Source organism: Lepisosteus platostomus, chromosome 2 (assembly GCF_059453375.1).
Source record: "Lepisosteus platostomus isolate fLepPlt1 chromosome 2, fLepPlt1.hap1, whole genome shotgun sequence".
In the NCBI taxonomy this organism is placed as follows: domain Eukaryota; kingdom Metazoa; phylum Chordata; class Actinopteri; order Semionotiformes; family Lepisosteidae; genus Lepisosteus; species Lepisosteus platostomus.
In genome coordinates, this window is record NC_142612.1 from 71,252,014 (window position 1) to 71,277,230 (window position 25,217).

At 34.9% G+C, this 25,217-nt stretch overlaps 1 protein-coding gene and 1 long non-coding RNA gene across 4 annotated transcripts in view; one reads left to right on the forward strand and one right to left on the reverse strand.

Annotated features, from left to right (window-relative positions):
• lpp (LIM domain containing preferred translocation partner in lipoma) overlaps positions 1 to 16,657 on the forward strand; it is a 197,329-nt gene extending 180,672 nt beyond the window's left edge. For all 3 annotated transcript variants that reach the window (XM_088616675.1, XM_088616676.1, XM_088616677.1), the window contains 3 exons: positions 10,234 to 10,412; positions 13,022 to 13,142; positions 13,858 to 16,657. In XM_088616675.1, coding sequence (XP_088472801.1) covers positions 10,234 to 10,412; positions 13,022 to 13,142; positions 13,858 to 13,986 — 429 coding nt within the window. In that variant the 3' untranslated portion in view covers positions 13,987 to 16,657. The remainder of the gene's footprint in view (positions 1 to 10,233; positions 10,413 to 13,021; positions 13,143 to 13,857) is intronic.
• LOC148677004 (uncharacterized) overlaps positions 1 to 25,217 on the reverse strand; it is a 56,852-nt gene that overhangs the window by 6,151 nt on the left and 25,484 nt on the right. The gene's annotated exons all lie outside the window — the stretch shown is intronic.

The following is a 25,217-nucleotide window of genomic DNA, read 5'->3' on the forward strand; positions in this document are numbered from 1 at the left end:
TATTAATTACTTTAAACACATGCATACATAAGCAAATTATTTGTCAGAGGATTAATTATTTACATTTTCCTGACCAGTTCATGTGAACAATAATTAACCCATCTGAATCTGCTTCTGTTTAATTCTGGGATTATTTGTGCTTCTTTCTGTGCTTACTGTAATGCTACTTCTTTGTCATAGCCATTTTTCTCATGAGGAATTTCAAAAACAAGATCAAGAAAGAACAGAATGGATTTCACGCAACCCTGCGGGAGGCTACCGAAGGCAGTGATTCTCTTGATATAAAGGGTGACCTCGCATTAAATGCTGACTGAGATTTCAAAGGAACGCAGTCAATGGAATAGATCTGTTGTAGGATATGAAGAATAGTATTTGCCTTGAAAGGATTTGCCCCAAAGTTTAACAGGACACTTAAGATCTTTGTTACTAATATCCCCTTAATTAAAAAAGTTACTGTATGTTTTGATCATTTGTAGTTACCTTGGATTAATGGCACATCGATCGTGGCACACTTTTGTTGCTCAAAGCAGCATTTGACACACATCACTTTGCTCTGCCAGAGGTACTCCTTGCTGACCCTATAATGCTGAAGGGTGTTGTGGTTTTTGTTCTGCCTGACCTTTTAACTGCCTAATTAAAACAACCGTTTGCCCGTTGTTAAGACATGGTTACTCCGCTCCAGTCCTTGAGTGCTATAACGTAAACCAGACTTTCATTCCACTTTAGAAATGTCATCTAATTACTGTTTAACTGGACTAATTTAACACCTTTCCCCAACACTTCAGGTGCTAGTAATATAAAGACCACTGGGATTGTATTTGTGTCCAACTGTGTTGTGTTGTTTTAAATAAACTTAACAGGCTTCTTGGGCCGTGGTTGTGCTACAAGAAAAGCTGCGCCCACCCTTATCACTACCCTGCCATGTGACAAAGTCTATTTCATTCATAGAATTTGCTTTGACTTTGCCAACGACTTCACACTTAGTCATGTGGCAGATTGCTGATTTTCTGTTCAAGCATTTAGAGCCAAAATCAGTGTGAACTCTTGCTAACCGTCCATATGACATACATACGATCTTGAATTCCACATTAGAAAAATGTGTCAGTTTATTGACAGCATAACATAGAAACACAGATGTTCAATAACTACTGACAAAACTGGAAAAAATCTCTAATCAAATGTGTCCATTTTTGCCTGGCCTTAGTGGAGATGTTAAATTGTGAAGGGTAGTGATCTGGTATAGATTTTTTAAATAATGTTTTACACCCAATAAGTAGCATTTATAGCACTGATAGCAATTTCTGTGCCCTTGTTTAATATCAAGCAGGGACCACATTTTTAATATTTCCTTACTCGTTTGAACTGTAATGCAATCATTAATCTGAAAAATTCTTTCAACATGAAATTAAAAAAACAGCTTAAAATTAAAAGCTGTCAGTAGCATTGATGAATATTACAGTGGTTTAATGGTTTAAGTGAATACAGTGAAATGTGTTGATAAAATTGGTAAAAGGCCAAAGTTTTTTAACAATAGATTTCTTTTTCAAAGTGTTAGATCTACAGAAGATTTTAGCTTAAAAAGCAGAAGTATAAAATCCACCTAAATATGAGACACATTTCTTGATTCCCATAATCATGAAGAAGATTAAGCTTTGATAGGTTTTGAGTGCTGAAGGGACTGTGTTTAAGATACCTGTACAAATCACAAACTTGTAGAAGGAGACCTGAAGAGCATACTAGCTTTTTTTCACAGTGGGTGGGTATGCCATTATTACACTGGGCGTATAGTGTGAAATGCCTTGTACTCCATTCTGTAAATACAAGTTGTGATTGTAATTGTTTCTTTGTCTAAGAAACCACATCACATAAACAGTGTGTGATTAATTGGAAACTTTGCTGAGACTTTCTCAGATATATTTTTCCATTGTCAGCTAAACAGCAACACCTTTGAAACCATACTGTCCTATTTAGGAACTTAGCTATTGATGATGTACTTTAATAATTGTTAGCAACTTGGTCAACTTTTTTATAATCATATAATTTTTAATACTTTTATAGTCTTCAATGTTAAGTTCAAATATATATTTAGTTTTCTGTGTGAAATGTCTAAATCAAGCATTTTTAAAAAGTATTTAAATCATATTTAGGGAAATATCACTGTAGTTTCCATAGTAACTTGAAACAAAGTATAAATTAATCAACCTTGAAACTCCCGTTTCTGTTAAGAGGCTTGTTGAGACTGTGTCATATTAGTGGGGGATTCTCTCTCACAAATGAACACAAGGAAATCGGAAGTGCAGACTAACCTATTTCTTTGTGTTCAGGAGTGAAGGTTCTAAAAAGACAGCCTGGTCATATCTGGGGTCTCCGTTCATTCTACAGAGTTGCTGTCGTTATTCGTGTTAAGTAGCAAGTGTGATCTCAAATTTGCAAGGAGATTGTTGATTGCTAATTTATAATAAATCAGTACAAACAGAAAACATGGTTTTTGTCTACTAAGATCTGATTATATAATGGTGTGAATGCATATAAACCCTAAATGAATATTGTAGCTCTTACTTTGCACATTAGTAAAAAAAAAATATAATCTTTTTTTTTTACTTCGGTTAATGCCAGCTTTCTGATTTTTGACTTTCAACTACTGTAGTTACAATTGGGAATCTAAATCATCCCTGAGCATATTCGTGTATCACCTTCTCTCTATACTGTTTTCTAAACAGAATTACATTTTACAATGGAACTACTAGTATTATTCTTGTTGACGTTAATAATAATACAAACAGTAGTCAGTAGCATGTATTGTTATCACCCTATAATTTGCATTTATCTTTGAAGTTGTTCCATTTTTTAAAAGATTTTCTAAATGTTTCCTCTTGTTTTTATGGTGTCAGTTAGAGAGCGACATTATTTCAGTGATTCACGTACAAAACAATTTTAATTGTACTATGTATGTTCATTTGTATCCATACATTTTATTATGCTCTTATATACTGTATACAGTATATAAAGCCCGTGTCACAATCAGCTTGCTTCCTTCCTGTTTTCAGGAAATCTATAATGTATGAAACTAAGAGCTCTGTGAAAGCAACATTCCTGTCAAGGCAGTAAAGCAACACATTTCTGCTTAATGCTTAATAACCATTTCACAATAATTTAGTTCCTAGTATGTTTTTCTGTATAATCTGCATACTGTTCCATTATGAAAACATCATAATTAATAATTACATACAACTGTAAAGAGGCATTAATAGAAGCAATGCTCTTCCTTTTCAAACAATTCTGATGGGAGGTTAGGGCAGTTAAACTGTGCTCTGTTGTCTTTCACGTCGACGGGCACAGATTGCTCATATTTCAGAGAACAGCAAACTGCGAAATCCTTTGAACTGCAAGTATTAAAAGCCACAGCCAGGGATGTTACTGAAAAGTCATTCTGAATCTAAATCCGCAAAGGCTCAAGACCTGGAAAAGCAGCATACGGTGTATGAGACAAACAGAAAGTTATATCAAATAGAATAAAGTCATTTGCCGTTTTTAAACAGTGTAGTGTAGAATATTTTTTAATTCCTAACATTATATTTTCAGTATGATGTACTGTACATATTGCATCCTTGAAATTATTTTTTCTGCTTCAATTTGGAGCAGGGGACAAACTACAAAATTGTGATAGAGAAGATTTGATTTGGTAACACAGCAGTAGCTCATGTACTGTATATGCAGGGCCATGAAAACTATTGCAACCGTTCTTATGGTATCCCAGTTTGTGAAATTACAAAATGATGCTTACGCATTTTTAAACTTAAGTATTTAGACCAAGGAGCTGAATATATGTTGGAACAAATTTGGCAACAATTATGCCAATTTTTTTTTAAATGTCTAGCAGCTTTGCACACCAGCATGGAGCAGGTTTTGCCCATTCTGCTTGACAGTTGCTCAGGTTCTCTCAAGTTTCTTTCAAATCCCTTCTGAACAGCAGTTTTCAGGTCATTCCACAGATTCGCAATAGAATTGAAGTCAGGGTTGTGACTTGGCTACTCAACTGTTCTCACTTTACTAATACATAAACCACTCCAGTGTAGCTTTGATTATTAGTTTTTGATCACTGTCCATCTGAAAGGTGAATGTTCTCTCCAGTTTTAAGTCTTACCAGTCTAGTCTTACCTCTAGTAGTTTCAGTTATTTAAACAGTGATATGATTGAATTATTTTAGTTTTTTTTAATTATCCTGGAGATTATGGTGATTTCCTTTTCCTTACATTTGCACCCAGGTGTTATGAAAATGTCCTAAAAGCTGAGATTAAGATTGTTAATTAGGATACGAGCCTCTTTAAACGCCAAAGCAAGTATACAGCTGTCCCACTTGCTTGCTCTCACCCTGTTTTTTCTGAAAGTAATGCCTAAGAAAGACACCAACTGTTATGCAATCTTATCTCTCTACTCTTTAAAAAATATCAATTGATTGGCTAATGTTGTAACAATTAGACCTTGGTTCTTGATTTATAATAGCACGTTTTTTTATTTTTATATTTTTGAATCAAATTATGCCTTTGTATGCCTTAAGGCTCAAGAAAAATAAAGAGCTGCTTCTGGGACCACATTGTCTTTTGCATTGCAAATTAATTTAATTTGGATTGTGGTTTAACTGAAGGGAAAACTGTTAAGTGTGTTTTTTGTCTGATGTTTTTAATTTTCACCTTAAAATACCCCGTTTTATAGAGACTTAGTTGCAAACACCAATATTGTGATTTTTCACCTAATGCCAAAACAACAGTCAGGTTAAATACATCAGCAAAAATGCTTGAAACACAAATGCAGTACTTAGTTTCTCTACCTATGACTATTGAGTTTAATGTAGCTATTGCTATGCTGCTTCTTTTGGACACAATATCAGCAACCACAAAGTCTTGGCTTTCCTACTAATCATTTTTGGTAAATAATTGAAAGTCCAGAGTCAATGCTATCTTTCATGTCACCACTGCATGCAGTTTTTGAAATATACTGTACTGCAATACATAATTTTGTCTGTGTTTGCATAGAGAGCTCCGTGAAACATTGCAACTTTAAGAGCTGAACAGTACAAATGGGAATCACAGCTCAAACACAGTGTTTTGGTGTCCATTCAATTAAGATCCTGCAATTTAATACAAGCAACAAGAAAATTAGCAAAGATCATTAGGGGTCAGAGCTGACTTAAACACACTGTGCTTGCCCTCAGTCCAATGAAAAACCATGTGACCTAAATTTATTTCACCTCAGGTGGCCAGTTGTTTGTTTAGTGTTCTGAGTAAACATTTAGTGAAACATAGGACGCTAAAAGAAAATGCATTGTGTTGGAACAGAATCCCTAGGCATCTGCAGCCCTCTAGTGGGCAAATTAATTGCATTTCTTCTCCTTTTCTCATTTTTTGTTATACTCTACATTGAACACAGCAGTAGTTTGTTATTGTGTTTTTGTTCCGTGCATCAGACATTTATAAAAATCATAGTTAAAAAAGTAATATTCACTGTGATGGTGAAGTCAGCACTGTGTTACTTAACATATTATTCATAATGATTGGATAACACATTTGTTATGTTTCTTGTTACCACTGTTACTCTCTCTGGTATGCTAGAGTGATTATGTAATTCAGCAGTTTCTTTACCTCTGAGGGCATATTTTTGTCACCTGGTGCTAGATATAAAGCTAGTTACACTTGTCCGAATAAAGTTTCTTCTCTCACGCTCCTGCAATGACAGGCATACAAAACAGCTGACCTAAGAAAAAAGCTTGCATCGGGCTGCAAGTTCTTGAACATCAAATAAGTGTTTTAAACATGATTAATGTATTCTTCTTCAAATAGAACCCACCCACAAGGAATGGTAAGGTAGCAGCGTGGAGCAGTGGTTAGGCTTCTGGATTCTGGATTCTGGATTCTACCACATTGCTGTGGTACTCCTGACACAGGTTCTTCTCTCAGAAGGGCACTATTATAAATGAGAATGTGTTCTCCATTACTTGGTAAATCAAAAGCATGAAAAAAAATGCCCTTGTAGATTTTAGGTAGGTCATTTATTTTTTTTGTGATAGGCGAGAATTCTTCTCCCTCTATGACGACAGTTGAGACAAGTTAAATCTCCAGCTGGAGTGCTACAATAGTGATACAAATCCAAGGTTTTGGTTAGCCAGTGTATAACCGAACCTCACATCTTATTAGTTTGGTGCTCAATAAGCATTTAAGAGGTTCCTGAGAAAATGACTTGAAGGACAGATCACATCAAACTGACTACTCCAGTGCTGGTTTGAAAGCTTTCATTGTATTTTCACACGCCAGCTGAGAAAAGCTTTACTTGTTCCACCTGAACTATCATATCTGCAGAGTCTTTAAGTATATATATATGTTTTCTAAAGTAAGATAAATCATGTGTGTGATATGTAAACTTTTAGTAATGAACTTAAAGAATAGATTTTACAATGTCAGTGTGGGAACCCTTTTCCTTAATAAAATGTCTAGCTACTCTGCCTGCATTTTAGACAGCTTTATGTATCATTGTCCTGTTACCAGGGTTGCTTTTCCTAATTGTGATGCCTGTTATTCTCATTAATACAGAGAAATTGGAAGCGTGTACAGATTGCTTCTCAGAAGAGAACTGGGAATGGATTTATGTTGGTGGATAACTGTATTGCTGCCTCAGCGAACTTTGACCGATAAATGCTTTATGCCTGTGAAGACTATAAATTTCAGTGCAAATATACCCTGCAATACCTTTGGCATTGAACAACCACAAGGTTCAGTAATTGATGTGGTTCGGTAATCATACAAGTGTCATTTAATCATCTAACCCTGTAGCACAGCACAAAGGCCATGAATAAAATCAAGTACTGCTGTTGCTGTTTACATGCTGTGGTAGTGTATGGAAATACAGTCATTTTGCTCAAAGCTTTGCCAATAAACTATATCCCTTGGCAGCCAATTATAACAAAATGCCACTCCATGACTGTAGCTGTAGTTATCTTCCTGTGGAACTTGTATGTACTATATAATATATGTAGGAGTAACCAATGCAAAACCGCTTTGAAACTATGTTACGTTTTAATTTTGAATCTGTGAATAACACTGAATGAATTAGATGATACCTTAGAAATTTGAAGTAAAAGAGTGAGCAAAATAAGTGAACTTTTGTTTTTGCTATCAGCATACAGATGTTGTTTAATTTATCTCCAAAGTGCAACATTGGCAATAGCAGCAGAATTCGTTGCTGGAGATAGAAATATAATTTTTTTTTAATATGGCACACTTCATGCCATGTCACATAGTTCACAGAACTCTGCACAATGGTAAAATATAAATTGTTGCAAAAATAAATGTTAAAAATAACGAAATAGATAAAATGATTAATAAGACTGTAACATGCAAATACAAAATCAGAAAGCCCGATTATAAAAATAGGTCTTAAGCCTAGATTTTAAAATAGCCTCTTTGGGTGAACCTCTGACATGATCTGGCAGGGAATACCACAACCACAAAGCCCTCACATGAAAATTTACTTCTCCTTTCCTTCTAAACCTCACCCTTGGAGCACCATGGTCAGTCAACCTCGAAGCACGCCAAGGTTGCTACCCAGACATAACTCAGACTAGAACTTTGGTGCCATCACATTTAGTTTTTTCAGTGTAAGTAATAGGATTTTAAAATCAGTTCTGTTTGTCACTGGAGCCAGTGTAGAGATGTCAAAACAGGAGTTGCATTGGCATTTTTTTTAATAATTGTTTTTTGTTGTTTTTTCAAACAGGATCTAGTCATCATAATGCTAGCTTGTAAATCTAGCAAAAAGTCCATTATGGATTAAATTAAAGCATGGTCTGCTTTTTCAATAAGATAAAGAAAATATTTAACTTTGGCAACATTTCAATATACTGTATAATATCTATTTTTACAGTTTTTAATGTGTGATTCAAAACTTAATGTACAGCCAAAATAACACAGCTTTATCACATCAGTTTCTTAAAATGACTATTAACTATTAACAGGTATGTTTGGGAAAGTCAAATTGTTTGTGAGAATCTACAAACAAGACTCTAGAATATTTTGGGATATCTAATTTTTGATGTCAGTATACACTCAAGTATGAACAATGTTGAGGTGCAGTCATTGGATTTTAAAGACGTATTATTGTGTCATTATCAGCACACAAGTGAACATCAACACAGATTATAAATAATATGATTTAGAAGTAACATATAAAGAGAATAAAACTGAACAAAGAACAGAATCCCAAGGGACAACACAGGTAATATTTGCTAGACTTGGACTCAATGAAACAAAAATCTCTGATTGAAAGATAGTTTAGGACCAACTATATTGTCGTGAGCTAATGTATCAGAGCACCACTAAGGTTCAGAAAAACCAGAATGGAAATGGAAAGAGCATCTTAATCTATATGATTCAGAAGATCATGTGTTACTCTATCCAGGGCTGTTTCTGTGCTGTAATTGGAATGAAACCCAGATTGAAATTTTTGAAACATTTGTAAGGATTCTAGAATTTAATCAGCTGTATTAACATCTCAATTTACAAAGACATTGTGAATATCCTAAATGGATTTAAATCTGTTCAGAACTGAACTGTGAAAAGTTAGGTTTTTCAATAAAAGAACCAATTTTAGGAGACCAGAACTAATTGTTTCCAGTGATGACTGCAAGAAAATCATCACAATAGTGACCATGAACATCCTTCAGAAACTTTGCTGGAATATGATCTAAAAGGTCTAAACTAAAAGGTTGTGGTTTAATTTTCATTATTGTCATAAAACTATGGAGTGATTTAAAAAATATCTCTCATAACTCTTTCTGCTAATCTGTCTAGCAGATTGCATTCTGGTCCATTAACTGGAATTTGTGCACTAACAGCCTTAGGTTTACTTGGAAAGTAATTAAGAAATTCTTTACACCTAGACAGGTGAAGGCACTTCTGAATTACTAACAGGAGACAATGGTTTTGACAGCTTATCTATTGTTGACAAGAGCACCATGGCCAATTACCACACCTCAGTGTCATGATCAGTACAGTATTTAACTTTGTGATCTTTTGCTTTGGTTCCAATTCTTTTCAATTGACAGATGATGTTCCCCCAAAAATGCAATATAGGAGAAACTAATTACAATAATGAGGCAGCAGTGTTAACAGTAAATCAGGCAAATGTAGTTTATTTTGACCTGGGAAGAAATACCACAATAAAAATATGCTCTTAATACTAATAAGTTATATTCCTGCATGTCAGGTTTGAAGGCCTTCAGCCAGGATGTAAGCCATCCTTCCTCTTAAGAATGGTCTCTGACTTTTGTGTTGTGAGGATGGCTGTAGAAATGTTTTAATCAGATACCCATTTCCTCCCTCACTTCTCTGAAGGCACATTTAGTCCTTTGCTCAGCAGAGTCATTTGAGGTCAATTACTGACTGTAGGTTCAAGATGTTTACTGAACAACAAAAAACATTTGTTCTTTGAAACAGGAAAAAATGTCTTTACCCCTTATGACCTATCTAAGCCCTAAACTGTTGTGAATATTCATTTCTAACTCAAGTCCATCCAGCAAGATTTTTGTTTCTCAATATTCCATTCACAAGCAGATTGCATTCAGAATTCAATTTGAAAGATGTATCAGTCCTGAATAAATGTATAGAGCATTTTGCTCTTATTATTATTCACTTTATTTTTAAGAAAAAAAATTAAGTGGTTCTGTTTTCTCCCTCATTTTCTGCCACTCAAGTGTGATAACAACACACTGATGGGGAAAAAACACTTTTTCCACAATCTGCTTTCAGTTTTTCTCTTCCCTTGGTATTTATAGGCAAACACTATTTCCATAGTAATAAGAAAACACTTAAGTGCCCACTTATGTTGCTTTCATTTCAAAATGACAGGCATTGCAGAGCCTTTTGCTCCCACTCCTATGCTTTTCAATTTTTAACAATATTTTCCTTTCTGTTGGTTTGTAGAAGCACTGTAATATTTTAATGATGATTTCATATGGAGTAGCTTTTCTCTGATACCAGCTTTAGAGAACTTCAATCAAACATCATGGCAATATGTATTGGCCAAATGAGATTACTGTAATGCCCCCTGCACTAAATTCAATATATATATATGAAAAAAGAACAAAACATCAGAAATGAATACTATCTACACAGTTGTTAAAGATGCTGTTTGATTTCTCATTCTCAGCCCTGTCTAACAGATTACTTGCTTGTTAACCCACAGAATACCCTGGAGACATGTAACATCTGTATGAAACCGATCATGGAACGCATCCTGCGAGCCACAGGCAAGGCCTACCACCCACACTGCTTCACCTGCGTGGTGTGCCACCGCAGCCTGGACGGAATCCCCTTCACTGTTGACGCAGGGAACCACATCCACTGCATTGAGGACTTCCACAAGTGAGACTTTCCCCCCTTAATTCTTGGCCTTTGGTCTCCAACTCTTTCTGGAAATGTGTCTGCGCACTTGTTTTTGTTTGTACAGTATGATTGCTTTTTACGTTGAGCGTCCAGCGTGCTGAATTTGTGGAGTTTATTCCTTGACTTGTCAGTGAATAAGCAGAAATGCGTAGAATGCAGGTGTTAGAGAAGTCAGTGGTCTCATACTGGCTGTGGAAATCGTTTTGGATGGCTTGGCTACAACCAGTCACTCCACTTCCCTGCGCTTTTTATTATTTTGCTTCTCCATTCATGAGGTCTGAGCCTCCTCCTCAACTCACCTCGTTTCCCATGAAGCCACAGGTGCAGAACACATCCTCACAATGATACAGACACCACAGCAATAAAGAGGATTTTGGACAGAGAGTAAAGTATCACCCGCTTACAGCTATTACTTCAGCACACATATTTCTACAACTCTTGTTTCTCACATATTTCATGCAAAAGTAGTTCCCCAGGAAGTAACTGTCTAGATTGGGTGACCTGCATACAGGCTGGCATAGGTCATCTTATTTCGTACTTTAACACTGCAGAATCAGTTTAGTTTTCTTAAGGAATAAGCATAGAATGAGATCCCCATCATAACTAATCCATTTAGGTACTTACAAATCCAGGAAACTTACTCCATAGAAGCTATTACTCTGTAGAGTACTCTCTTTCAGCTGCACACTTTCTACGACCCCTGCAGCAATACAGGTGACATGAGCATTGTCCAGACTGACTAAGATTCTTTTAGCTACCCTGCTGTTGCCATCAGTAGCATTGTAAGGAATGTTATAATTTGATGTTTCGCAGACTAAACTTCAGAAATACATGTAATGAGTGTGCTTCCTTTTGTTGTTTATTCTGTAAGGTTTATTTCAAACAACCGAAAACACTTGTCAGTCTTACTTAGTAAAACCTAGGTTTATTTGAAACCTTTGAAGATTTTATTATAATTTATTAAAAATATGTCATTTCCATATTATCAGAAAAAAGAAAGATTTGCTTAGAATAAGCAGAACATGCTCTACACTAGTGAGTACTCTCTCAGATAAGATCTAAATTATTTTTCGGTTGTAGCTTTATATGCTGAACATGAAACTATCCCACAATGGCCTACTGTACATATTTTTAAGGTTCATTTTTGGAAATCGAATTTTGTTTCAGAAATCTTCAGGAATCTTCCAGTGATGTCCACCTTAGTTTAAAAAAAACTGTATTCGGCTACTTAGCCATCTGGCAGTGGCCTTCAATCTATCAAAAGTTGCATTTTGTCTTCAGCCAAGTACATGTTGTGCATTTCTGAATTGCTCAGGAGAGTTTATGTTCTCTTTATTTAGCTAGAAGGATCGTCTACATACAATTCCCAGATTGGAATTATCTTGCACATGTTTTATTTGGGGATTATTGCAGAAATATGTGTCTTTCATTTTGACATTTTATGAATTCCCAATTGATTAATTGAAACACTGATATAAATTTTATTCATAAATGAGGCTGTTGGAATAATTTCTAGGTATAATACATATTATTTGACTTTTTTCTACTTGGAATCACATTTAACTCTTGCAATGAACACTTGTTAAACAATTGTGCTGTGAACATACTTGTGGGTTGGATCTCCTGTGGTCATGAGCAGCAGAAGTCCCTATTGCAAGACCCCACCTTTTTTACCATTTAACATAGATACATTTGATAAAGTGAGATTTCTGTGTTGCTTTTTTGGAAAAGCAGTTAATTGAATTGTCAAGAGCTGGTCATAACTTTAGAACAAGTGAAAATGTTGTGTATTTGCTCTTTTTTCATATTAAAGGAAATTTAATATGTGAAAATTAGAACAATTCTTATTTTATGTGACTGTTTTAGTGTTTGTGGTTCAGTCTGAGTACATGTTAATTGACACTCTGACCAAGTCTGTTGAAATTTGTAATGGTTTCTTATTGTGAAAACATTGCTTACAGTGAAGCACTGTTTTTTATGTTCTTAATATGCACGTATCTCTTACAGTGAACTACAGAGATCACACATATTTTTAGTTTTTAAATGTACAAATAATAAAATGTTTGCCAGATTTTGTTTTGTGCAAGCTTTAGAGACTTTAACAAAGAGCAATGTTATGGGATTGGTGGTGCTACAGGATACTAATGTTAGATGGCCTTTTTGAACAAATGTGTAATTAAATTTGGGACCCATATAAAATGGACCATGAAAAACTTGTGCATATGGAAAGTATTCATTGGAGGATAATAAGATAACCTGTGCTCACCAGATGGTGCTCAGAGTGCTCTTGGGGTGTAAATCACCAGGAAACCAGCCAAAACAACCTATAGAGTGCACTGCAATTGTCTATGGAAACATTACTCATAGTGCCATTTGTACAGTATGTGTACAAGACTGCATTCCTCCGCAGTCCAGTTTTCATGATGAAGTTAATTGGCCCACTTCTATAAACACAATGTATATTTCCCAAATAACATAATCGTAGGCAGTTTGTTGTTTGTACCTAAGATTCTGTAACACTTCTCCACTTCAGGCACTGATGGTTCCCTGTAATAATAGGACTGATCCATTTTTCCCTTTGCTCATAGGAAATTCGCCCCCCGGTGCTCTGTGTGTAAGGAGCCCATCATGCCAGCCCCTGGCCAGGAGGAAACAGTTCGCATTGTGGCCTTAGACCGAGACTTCCACGTGCAGTGTTACCGCTGTGAGGTGCGTTCAAATTGCAAGGTTACCACTCTGTATGTAGATCACTGTATGTAGATAGCGTAGCACGTTGCTCTTTACCAGTCCACAGAGTGATTTTTCCCATGTTTTTTTAAAGCCACTCTGATTGAAGAACGATATCACTTTGAAACATACATCCTAATTTATTAGCAGGTGTAGGAAGTGACCTTAGATTCTAAGATTAAGGATAAAAACAGAGTTTGTTTTTTTTTCCTTAAAAACAACTTTGTCCCCCATGGGGCTAGCATACTGAACTTCTTTTTATGTACTGTATCTGCTAATTCCATCTCAACCCACCATCTCATGATCAATGCCAACAACAGAACCAATTTCCAACTCATTTACACCCTGTACCCAGAGCTTATAATTCCTATCCAAAGTCCTCTAGTCTGACAAACTATACTTACTTCAAGATGGGCTTATATTGCTTAAGCTGTTTGTCAGTAACTGACTCCAGAACTGCTTTCTTTCTGTGTAGAGCACTACAGTATGTCACCTTCTATGAAGTTTGCTGTTTCCACTGTTCAAGCTCTATGCATCTTACAAAGTTTTTAGATCTTGGAGCCTTTTGGATGGTTCTTATGGAATGTATATATTGTACTCACAGAAAATGATCACTAATACTGAGCTACCTAATTTGAAAGTGCACTAAGCACTATAAGTACCCCCTTGAAAAATGTATTTTCTGTTCTTTCTGCAGGATTGTGGCTCTCTGCTCTCAGAGGGTGATAACCAGGGATGCTACCCTCTGGATGGGCACATCCTCTGCAAGAACTGTAACACTGCTCGCATTCAGGCACTGACGGCCAAGGCGACAACTGATCTCTGAAGGAGCCATACGTACAGTATAGCTCCACATCACACTTCACACCTAAAGCGGACACAAATATAGCATTTACACATTCTCACATTTTAAAATAAAATGTCACATTTACACTAACTATGAACCTTTCCCATTTAGAGGTTGAATAGTTCTTAATTTACAAACCTGTGTCACTACCCACAAGGACAAAGGTGTGCTTCTGACGGTGCTTATATAGCTACACTGATTAAAGCTTCAAGTCAAGCACCTGCTTTACAGTATGTTTAACTCAGCGAACAATGGTGCAGCTCTAAAATAGCAGTGCTAGACAAGAGGGTCCCACATTTTTAGCTTTTCACATTTCATACCATGGTCTCAGCTCCCAACAGAAATTTAGCAGAATATTTTGCATTGTTGACTTGCTTAGGTGAGGTTTAAGACTAAAATAGGATCTGCCATGCCTTGTCTTCTTATTTATACCTGAGACACTTTTGAAACAAGATTTTGCTCATTGCAAAATAACCCAAAGAGTTCTCAGAAGACTGTTTCTTGTATTTGTATGCATACTGTATTCTGAAACAGTCAGGTTTCCTTATACATAATTCCACAAGGTTCAAATGTGCCCAAAGTATAAAATGCTTTTTAGTGCCACCTTTAAAATCAATGATACAGCTACTGTGTGATCTTACACTTCCATATAGCCAAAAACTTAAAAAAAAACTCTTTACTTCATTGTAAGAAGCACACCAAATGCTGGGACTGACACCTTAGTGCCTTTAGTTTGGTATTAAAGGCACATTTTCACAGTGCTTAACTTGCAGTGCATAAACTGTGCCTATATTTTTAATTGCTTTGTGTGGAAAAGGTATATACATTTTGTAAAAGAAAAACACTCTCACATTTATATTTATATATGTTTATGAATTTCTTCACAATAAGGGCTTGGAATCAAGCACTGAGAGTTTACAATGCAAAATGCATAATGCCAGTGGAGATTGAATGGTACTTTATTACATCCAAGGAAACTCTCTTGCTTGGCAGTGTTTCAGATACTGGCTTGTTCTTTTTTCTAGATAATGAACACTACTATTAAGGTGGTATTTTTTGCAAAAAGAGGGCCTGGTCATACTAAAGCTGTTGCTAGCCTCCGTGTTTTGCTTTTTAATAGTATATAATTATATTTTGGGCTCATTCCAAATTTTTCATTTTTATCTTTTCAATCATTTAGTAATGCTTAAAACAATCAACACAGAATAACAATAAAGAGGTATCTGTTTTTCCAAAGATAGACCATTTCACCAAAGATTTTACTTGAAAACTCTATTGAATATGTGCAGTATACAGTATTTGCAATTTATATCTGCATTATATACACACATGCAGTATACTGTGTGTATGTTGTTATCTTGCAGCAGTGATATTTATAAAATGTGCTGCTCACTTAGCCAGGAACATAAATCAGACTTTCATGGGAGAGCAGTTTCAGCTGTTTTAAGGTTCATGATCAGTAGAACTATTGCATTTAAGGCAAACCTTTGCAATAATATTCTCCACTGTAAGCATTACAGTTTGAAATAGCTCAGGCTACCACACTGTGCATGAAGCCTTGTTTGTTTCCCCATTTCTTATTTTTATGTGTACTATCCTTGAAAAAGATGTAGGGGAAGCCATTTTCAAAATAATTTGAGGAAGAAAGTGTGTTACACCAAAAGGCACACTTACTGTATAAATGTAATGAAAAAATATAATGGTCTATCTGGCTAGGGTATCAGACCCACATTTTTGTAAACTTTGATAGTGGAGTTAAGAAGACATCTCTTAACACGAAAACTCCCAGCTCTAGAAAGCCTTTATACCAAGTAGACTCAGGATAAAATCATTTGAAGCTTAGATAGACTGGTCTTCCTTTTAGTAATGTTCCCGAAATAAGAAGTTAATCAGGTTCATGTTTTTTATCCAAGTTGTTCTCACAGTGGTGGTGTACCAATAAAGTTGTTTGCTGTGATAATGATAGGATACAACTGTGGTCTAAGACATTTACTGTTTCCCAAGTCACTGAAGCCATATGCTGACTACACACCAAGGTATCTCTGATTAAAACAGTTTCCAATGGACAAATGTTCACACAGATCGAGACAATCCCTTTTCTCTAATAGTGCAATATCTGACCAGTTTTCTGGGACATGTTTTTCCACCAAATCGTCAAACATTCAGACAATTTGTTTCATTAATAAAACATGTTCTTCGCTGGCCCATAGTTGTACTGTGATTCCACTCTGAGGATCTGTAGTACATTTAATTATATTAATGAACAGCATCCTTTACCCATATATACTGTATATTACATCTGAAATAGGATTCTTTTGGAATACTACCAAATGAGCTTCAGTAGGACTAAACCAATACGTCTTTTGAAAAAGGCTTTCTGCAAAACATGTTCAAGGATGCTAGAAATTAATGTTTTTACAATTGATTGCATTGACACTTTATTAAAAAGCTATGCAGGCTGTCTTTTTTATAAACGAAATGTTTATACCACACAGATAAAAGTATAATTATGTTTCATAAATTTTGTATGTTAATTGATGTTCTACCTTATAGCATTAACAGATAAAATGAAGTTTAATGCTGTAACTTTCATTTTTAAGTCAAAGGCTACATTTTTCATTATTAAAGTTTTCTTTATCTTATTTTCTAATCAGTCCTAAAAGTGGTGAATTATGTGTTTTAAATCATTTTGAATTAATACAAATTTTTCTTCTGTCCATCGTAAAAGTTAATTTGTAAGAGCCACGTATACTGCGATATACAGATACCCAAAGCTAAGTACTAAACACCACTAAAACTACATGTACTGTATGTCATTCATAATGCAAGTGTTAAATTATTAGGAGCTTAGATTAAAGGGGAAGCTTAACCCTAACCCTAGATTCGGTTTTTAGTTACCAAATATGCTGAACTTTGCAAGATACCGAAATACATTGTAGGCATAATTTTGTTTGAGCATTTCATTGAAAAAACATGCATAATACTGTATCAGTTTTTCAATGTTATCATGATTTACAAAATATTCAAAGACCATTATAAAATGACACTGAATTAAATGTTTTATATTCTTAGTTTCCCCATAGAAAGCTTCCTTAAAAAGCCAAGCACTGAACCTAATTCAGTCTTTTAAATAAAGTCAGTTGGCAATAAAAGTTTTTCAATTATAAATGTTCCCAGTCATGTCTGGAACAACAAAAAGAAAGATGTGACAAGATGTACTCTCTGTGTGGTAATCAGTGGTAGTTTGCTATGGTTGTGACAAAAATCAGCTCAGTGTATTTCAATAAGTTCAGCTCCCCTCAGAGTCTGGTCCTGGATGGTCATGCAGACCAAATGTAGCTGCTGTCTCTTCAGTCCCCTTTGAGGGTTTAAGAAATTTGCTCTGTCCCACTGGTTTTGTAAGTCACCTTAAATCATCAGCAGTACATTAGGAAATGAAAGTTGCTCCCATTTTAACATTTAAACCTTCTGTTAGGACCTAAAGCATCTGATGGTTTAAGGAGACTTGCAACACCTGCTAGACTGTTGCTCTTGAGGACTAGACCTGGGGAACCCTGCTCTAGAAACTATCAATGCATTGATAAAACATATAACAATAAACATTGGTAGTTAAATATTAAATCCTCCAGTTCATTCCTGTGCAGTCTTTGATCCAGTCATCTGTTTAATTGTGTTTACAAAAAAATACATCCTGCCCTGTGAAATGGATTGGAAAGTCCAGTGCTTGACTGTCCTTGGTATATAACTGTTTTAAACCACCTAGTAGGTCTTGTGCTTTCAGAGTTATGGAACATTTCATTTTAGACCAAAAGAAGTTCAAATATCTTGAGTATAAATAATTCTCATTTAAATTGCAAAGCTTGATTCTTGTTATACACATCTTGCTAATTTTTAATGTACTTTTATTTTGTCTATCTTTAAATCTTATTTCATTTTGGTTGGACAGTAAGTTATACATACTTGTAATGTGTATTGAAACTCATTGGTAGATGCAAGTATCGCCTTTTTGTGCAAGGGAATCCCCTCCAAAAACAGAAACAGAACCATAAAGAGAAATGAGAATGGGCACACAGATCTGAGTGCCTGTTCCAGCACTTTAAAACATGAGAGATCAGCACAAAAAGAATACGGAAATTAATGCAACAGACTATCTGAAGACTTGCAGACTTTATGTTCATCAACTGAGAAGCCTATCATTTGTCGTCAAGATACACAGAAATTTGGTTTACTGTTTTCATCTTATGAACAGATTGTTTAATTATGACAAACACCTTATGCAATAGTAGGTAGTTCTAAATGATTTTCCTTCTTTATTTTCACTTTTTGCATTTTTTAAACAATTATATAGATATTGTAGTTTTGTTGTCAAATAATGAATAATCACTACTATCCACCCACTGTGAGGAATGAGTGTTGACAATCAGAGAGGCAATAATTTGCTGCTTAATACACTGTGATAAGCCTGGCCCTGACAATGAATGATAGTGCTGGGTTGAAGTTGTAAATTTACTCTTACAATCTTCAGTGTACAACTAGACACATTCTTAGAGATGCTGATTCATCAGTTTATAATGATTGTTCTACAGGAGTTCTCAGAGTTTTTGTTCTTTAGGCCTAGATATGTTTTTTTCTTAGAGTGACATATTTACATGTAATTTAATAAGGATATCATTCCATTACCATGGGGGGCAGCCTCTCAGTCACATTTGCTTTTTTGTTTTTTTGTTTGAAAATTATATTTTCAATATTTTAAAAATTACCTTGAAAGGCATCTAAGAATAGCCTAAAATTCTTTTTTTTGTTCTTTTCACATTTCTGTAGTTCACTGTATGTTAGAAGATTGAACTCTGCTTTATTCAGTGATCCCTCTGCAAACGATATTTGTAATGGCTGCACTCCTTTTAGATAGTAAAGGTCAGTTTATTTTATTTTGATTAATATGTTTTTCAAGTGAAATAACTTTTTAAGCAGGTTTTAAAGGCATTCATTTGACATTTATGTAGTATAAATTTGAAATCTTATTGTGGAGCAAAATGCAACATTGATGTTCTAAAAGTATTTGTAAACATTTTAAAGTGCAAATTTAGTAAGAGAGCATAGATATTGATAGATCAGTTAAATTAATATATTTTGCACTTTAAAATAGAACATTCAGAGCTTAAGAAAGGAAAGAACTTTGGAAGATGTCTTGTTCATGCTTAAAACCAGAGACACAATATTAAAAATCACTTTACTAGAAGATTTACACTGTAATTGTCATATAAAAGAAGGGAGAGGTCTGTCTTTGTGCTCACGTTTTTTTCCCAATGATCTGCTTCTCCTGTGTAACCTGCGCACATTGCTGGATATACTGGTTTGTGAAAATGTTTCAAATTCAATAAAAATCTTTATTTGCCATTTAATTTCTGAAACAGAAAGCATTTGAGTCTTTCCCTAGTTATGTAGTTTTATACCCTGTTTCTGGGACAAATAGAAAATTTTCATATTTCCAGAAATATGGGGTATACAGTATATTTATGAGTTAAAATGTAATCATGCTCTCTGTTCAGTTGTGAGCATCGCAGAGAGTATGCCCAGACCTTTTCCTGTGTATCTGTTTTTAACACCACCTCTACAGGCAGTTCATCCTTTTCTATTATGTGACCATGGGCTAGGATTCATTTAAAGTCATTTGTGATGGAATTTAATTTGTCAATTGCTTCTCTGGTTTTCCTTTCCCCTTTAATAAATACAAGCATAAAAAGTGTGTGTTTGTGTTGTGTGAATTTAATAAAAAGGATAAATTACTTTAAAAATCATATCCACATTGTTGGAGTTGGCTAGATTATTGACAAAGTCCTTTATTAATTACACCTTTAGGGCAAGATGTTTCTATACATATATTGTATTGTATTAGTGTGTAGTAATTCTGGAAATTGTTTTGAATGTTATTTAGGTTTCTAAAATCATATTTAAGTAATGATCTGTCTCATAAACCCCTTCAGAAATAAGTGAAGAACGGTGAACCTGAAGAAGGCTTCACAGCCAAAACATTGTTTTCTCTCTCCACTTTTCAGCATGGAATAAACCTACTTCTTGTTCCTTTGCAACATACTGTACTGTATTAGAACACATGATGAAAAGTACAGAATTAAAGTCATGAGTGCAAAATAGCTTAAACAAGGTCCTTGGATATACTTCTAGTAACCAAATTGGCAAGATCCAAAATAGAAAGGTCCAAATGTCCTCCTCTCACTGGAACCTTATATTCTGGTATTATTCATAGTCTCTCAATCTTGCAGTTAACGAATTGCTCTGATTTAACTCTATACATACATTAGAACAGATAACGCTGGCAAACAGTGAAATTATCAAATTGCATTAGAATGTTTCATTTGTTTTATTTACTGGCTTTAACATAGGGAACATTACTTGCACAAGTACAGTATATACTGTACTATAAAAATGTGAATTATGCAGTAACAAACTATATTTTTCTACATTTCAACATTGCTAAGGTGTGTCATTTTCAAATCCATTATAATTAAGGTTCTGCTTGACTATGCATGTGCTCTTGGAGTATCTACAAAAGATAGTACCGGCTGGTTTATGCTTTAAAGCATCTAAGTCCTTAATGAAGTCTCCTCTCATTTGTCACCTGGCGGGGCTAAATAGAGTTCTTTCAGGCCTCTGACGTATGTCATGGTCTTCCGCCCAGGAATCTGTCTAGATTTCTCAAAATTTAAAAGAAAAGAAAAGATCAAGGACTGCTGTGAAAATTTTTAATAATTCTGAACAGCTGTCAGAAGGAAATCCCAGAAGAATATGCCATTTTAACATTTAATGGAAAGAAACTTATGTACAACAGAAATGTTGCATTTAGCCTCACTTGTTAGAAATGTATTGTACCTTTAACTACATTTCACCTTTTCTTTCTAAATTTGTGACATCACTTGAAGAACAGGGAAGAGGAACATCTGTACTTCCTGTTACAGACCTTAAGAGCTCTTCACTTGAAACTGGTAATTAAAATTACGATCACAACTGTTTAACTTATACGGCTTGGGTAAACCTAATTAAACACCCAGTGAAATGGTATACTAGTAACGCTGCACAATGGATTATGACAGAATAATTAGACACTGGGAATTTAAAGTATGTGCTAGAAACGCTATACTTATTTTTTTAAAGTGGCACATTATTAATTAGAGGAACCTCTCTTTAAATTCTTTCGTTATGCCACTGCACATACTGTAGATAGAATTGTGATGCATTCCTTTCTTTATATATCAATACCTCTTGCTTTTACCATGAACAGAATAGCAACATGTCCATTTCTTTGTTCATGTATTTTTCATGCCAATAATGCTCTATCAAAACAATAGCTTTAATCATCTTGTACTACAGACAATCTCTATGGGAGCTGTTGCAAAGAATATAACATTGCACTTGTATTACAGTATCACAAAATTACTCAGAACTCAAGTTAATTATGAAGAAAGACAGATCTAAAAGATCCATCTGCATTTTAAGATCAGAATATTAATTCTAATTAATATTAATTATAATATAATAATTATATTAATATAGCAGTGGTTTATTTCAGATTGTAGATAAGATCATTGATATGCATGGTACACAAAATGTTAGAACTTAAGAAATGTGTCTCTTCGAAGGTTTAGTTGCTCTTTTTTTCACTATTGAATATTTTACACATAGGACAGAAATAATAACTAACATTTTTTTATTGTATAATGAAATATCTGATATGAAGATCTTCAGTAGGACCACTTATCTTCTTAATAGAAATAATTGAGATTCTGGTATATTTAGTAAACTAATCAAGTTCACAGATGATACCAAAATAAATTAGAAAACAAGTGTAAAGTATTACATGTACAGTAGGTAGCAAAAACAAGCATTATAAATATAAGATATGAAACACTGGAGTTGAAAATCTACATACAGTAATAGGGCTTTATTTTTTAGGTGTTTATATTGACATATTACTTTCAAATATTACTTTCAGAATAATATAATCAATAAAAGCAATAGAAGAACAGGAATGATACTGTATATAGTTAGAAAAGTGTAATTTTTATGTAAAAAATCTATAAAGCCCTTGCAAGATCTGATTTAGAATATTGGGTAAAGCTCCAAGTGCCAGGATATAGATTATTGCTGGAATAGGGACTGACCTGGAAGAAAGGAAGTACACTGATGGTCTAAAAGAACTGAATCTTTTTAGTCTTGAACAGAGACTATGAGGGAAACTGATCCAAGTATTCAGAAAACTCAAAGCCATTGACTTCAGACTAAGTGCAACTAGATGACACGAGTGGGGATTATGGAGACGAGCAATTAAAACTGAGAACAGGAAGTGTTTTTTTATCTTGGGTGTGTTTGTTTGTCATTAAAAGTTAATGACTGGCTGTTTTATGAAATGTTTGGATGAGATGAATAGGCCAAAATGGCTTCTTCTCTGCTGTGACCTTTTGTAATATTCTTAAGTACTGTAAGGAAGCATAAGGAACTCAACCACAAAGACCAGTTACGAGCAGGGAATTAAGTAGACCTGCTTTTTTATTTATAATGGCTGAATATTCAGATATTGTATACACACAGTCATCTTCAGGAGACAACAGTGTACAGTACTAATGATGTGTTTGCAGGCGCTAAAGATTGCAATTGAAGTGACTATTGTAATATTTTGATACATGTATTTTTAGTCTTGCACACTCAGGTGTTTTGCCTTTGTCTATCCATGGTTGTGTTGCACATTTCATTTTTTAACACCTTCTGCTGAAGTTGTTAATTGGCAGAATTATTTCGAAATTCCAGCTTCTGACTCCTATATTGTTATGAGCGTGTGTTTATTTCCAAGTAACCCTGATTTTATAAACTGCCGTTTATTTTATTCCATTGTCCTTGTACTCCTAACATGTCTTTTATAACTGAAATAATGAGATGTTCATTCACAAGGATTCATTGTGGTTGCTGTTGTACTGTATTACACATCTGACTTTTTGCAATTACCGTTGTGTTTTACTCCCTCAATAAATTTCAAAATTACACAAAGATGTATAAACATGTATCAACATTGTGGCACTTGTGCTGGCAATGTTGTTAATGTCTTTAATTGTTGTCACACTTTGGGGGGAGTTGTCGCCATTGCTGGGCTCCTCCAGTTTGCCATCTAGCTGTGGAAATACAGGTCTTTGAGTTCTGCCAAAGTTCCAAGGAGATTTTCAAAAAACTTATTTTTATTAAAACTATTTTTTTTATTAAAAACATTAAAGCTGCTCTTTCTTTGGGGGGTTTGGCTCCCCTTAGCTTTGTAATAAATAACTGGGTGGCTAATCTACTAACCAGCAATGATTAAATTAAGAAAACAAAAGAAGAAATATAGAAAATTTGCTGAATCTACCCCAGAACTCCTTGGACTCCAAACAAAACACTCACATTCTTCCAAGTCAAGCCTTATGTACTCTAAGCGGACCCTTAATTTAACTGACCTCTGCCCAACAAGCAGTACCTGTGTTCAGTAAGCCCCCTGGGGACCTCCTCCTTTAACGTCAGTCATCCATTACAAAGCAGAAGAGAAAATCAAATGCAGAGCCAACTGGACTGGAAACCCAGACAGTTACACAAGGTAAAAAAGTGTAGAATTATCAGCCCATCGACAGTTTTGCCCCATATTATCTCATATTGTCTTGAGTTTAGGGTGAATAATTTTCTAGAAGTGGATGAGAATAACTGGGAGGGCAAAATGGACTCTGGATGTTCTACTTTTTCAATGAAGCTGGTGTTCTGCTATAGGTAGAGTATCTGATGTTTCTTTGCTTTGGACTTAATCTTACCTTAAAGCCTCCTTTTGAACATCTGTTTTAAATGCAGGGATGTGTAAAAAATATTTGAATTGTTGAGGACCATGATTTAGATGGAAAAAAGCAGGAATAATCTGTGCCTAGGGTGTTTAATAGACTAAGCTGTATAACTGACTTTCAACAGGTAATTTTTACCCTCAGCAAAGGTATCAGAATTGTTGCCCTTTGTGTCAAGATTGATAACAGGTAGCAGAAAAATAGCAAATAAATTCCTGACAAAAAATGTGCCCAGGAGCAATTTCATACAGATAAAGTGACAGGAAGAAAGAAATACTCCATGAGTTTCTAAAGCCGGGCCCAGAGCGAGGGATATTTTCCTGAGCTCTTGTCTTAGATTTAAAAATATTTTCCCCTGGAGAAAACGGGCAAAATACAAATAAACTTCAAGACCTGAGGTAAATATGTTTTCCTCCCAGGCCTGTTATACATTATTTCTGAGACAAACATTTGATTGATTGGCCATTCAGGAATCAGATTCTTCCAGTTCTATGCCAGACAGATTTGGACTTTTTCTGTTGTTTGATGTGCTGAATGTCCTTGATTAAACCCAAGCGAAGACTGTTCTAGATCAGTGCTTCTCAGCTAAGACACAAGTATTGAGTCCAAAGCTGAGAAATTGCACATATAAAGAAATAACCTAAAATGAGCAAATAATCAAATAACCTGGCCTCTCTAAAGGTCATCCTTTACCAAACTGGTGGAGAGGCAGGTATTCAGTTCTCTGATCTGCTGTGAAGAACACAATGGCTGCCGTGGATCACCCACATTGCTGTACTTCAATGTTGGATAAAGTACTGTAAATCACCTCTTCGATGTAAGACACGTTTGGAACCTTTGAGATAAAAAAAGCACTGTTAAGTAAATTAAAATTACTTAAATGAACTGCTTAAAAATAGAACAAAGTTAACATAGTTGTTCAAAAGTGCTTAGTCATAGCAATTGCATTACTTATGTATAGTATAGGTTGTGCACTGTATACCTGGGGTCTGCAAGCAATGACATGCAATCTGCCAAAACTGGAATTTAACAAAAACAAATTGGAATTTTATTTTTTTACGAGGAGTGATCTGCAACATACAGTACATACTTGATACTGAACCGGATTATGTACAGTAAATCCCAGAATAACAGACATGTTGATGCGCCTATGGCCTCCAGTCTTGTTTAACTGAGGCTAAACAAAACTTGTGTGTACAGTATGTGTAATATGCACGGTTTAATAAATGCTTTCAGGTGAACGGTTGGTATTATCTCAAGTTCATCCTTTAAAAAACCGCACCGCCAGAGAAACAGCTTAATTGTTTCAAAACGATTGGAAAAGAAAATATGGTTTTGTGCTACGAG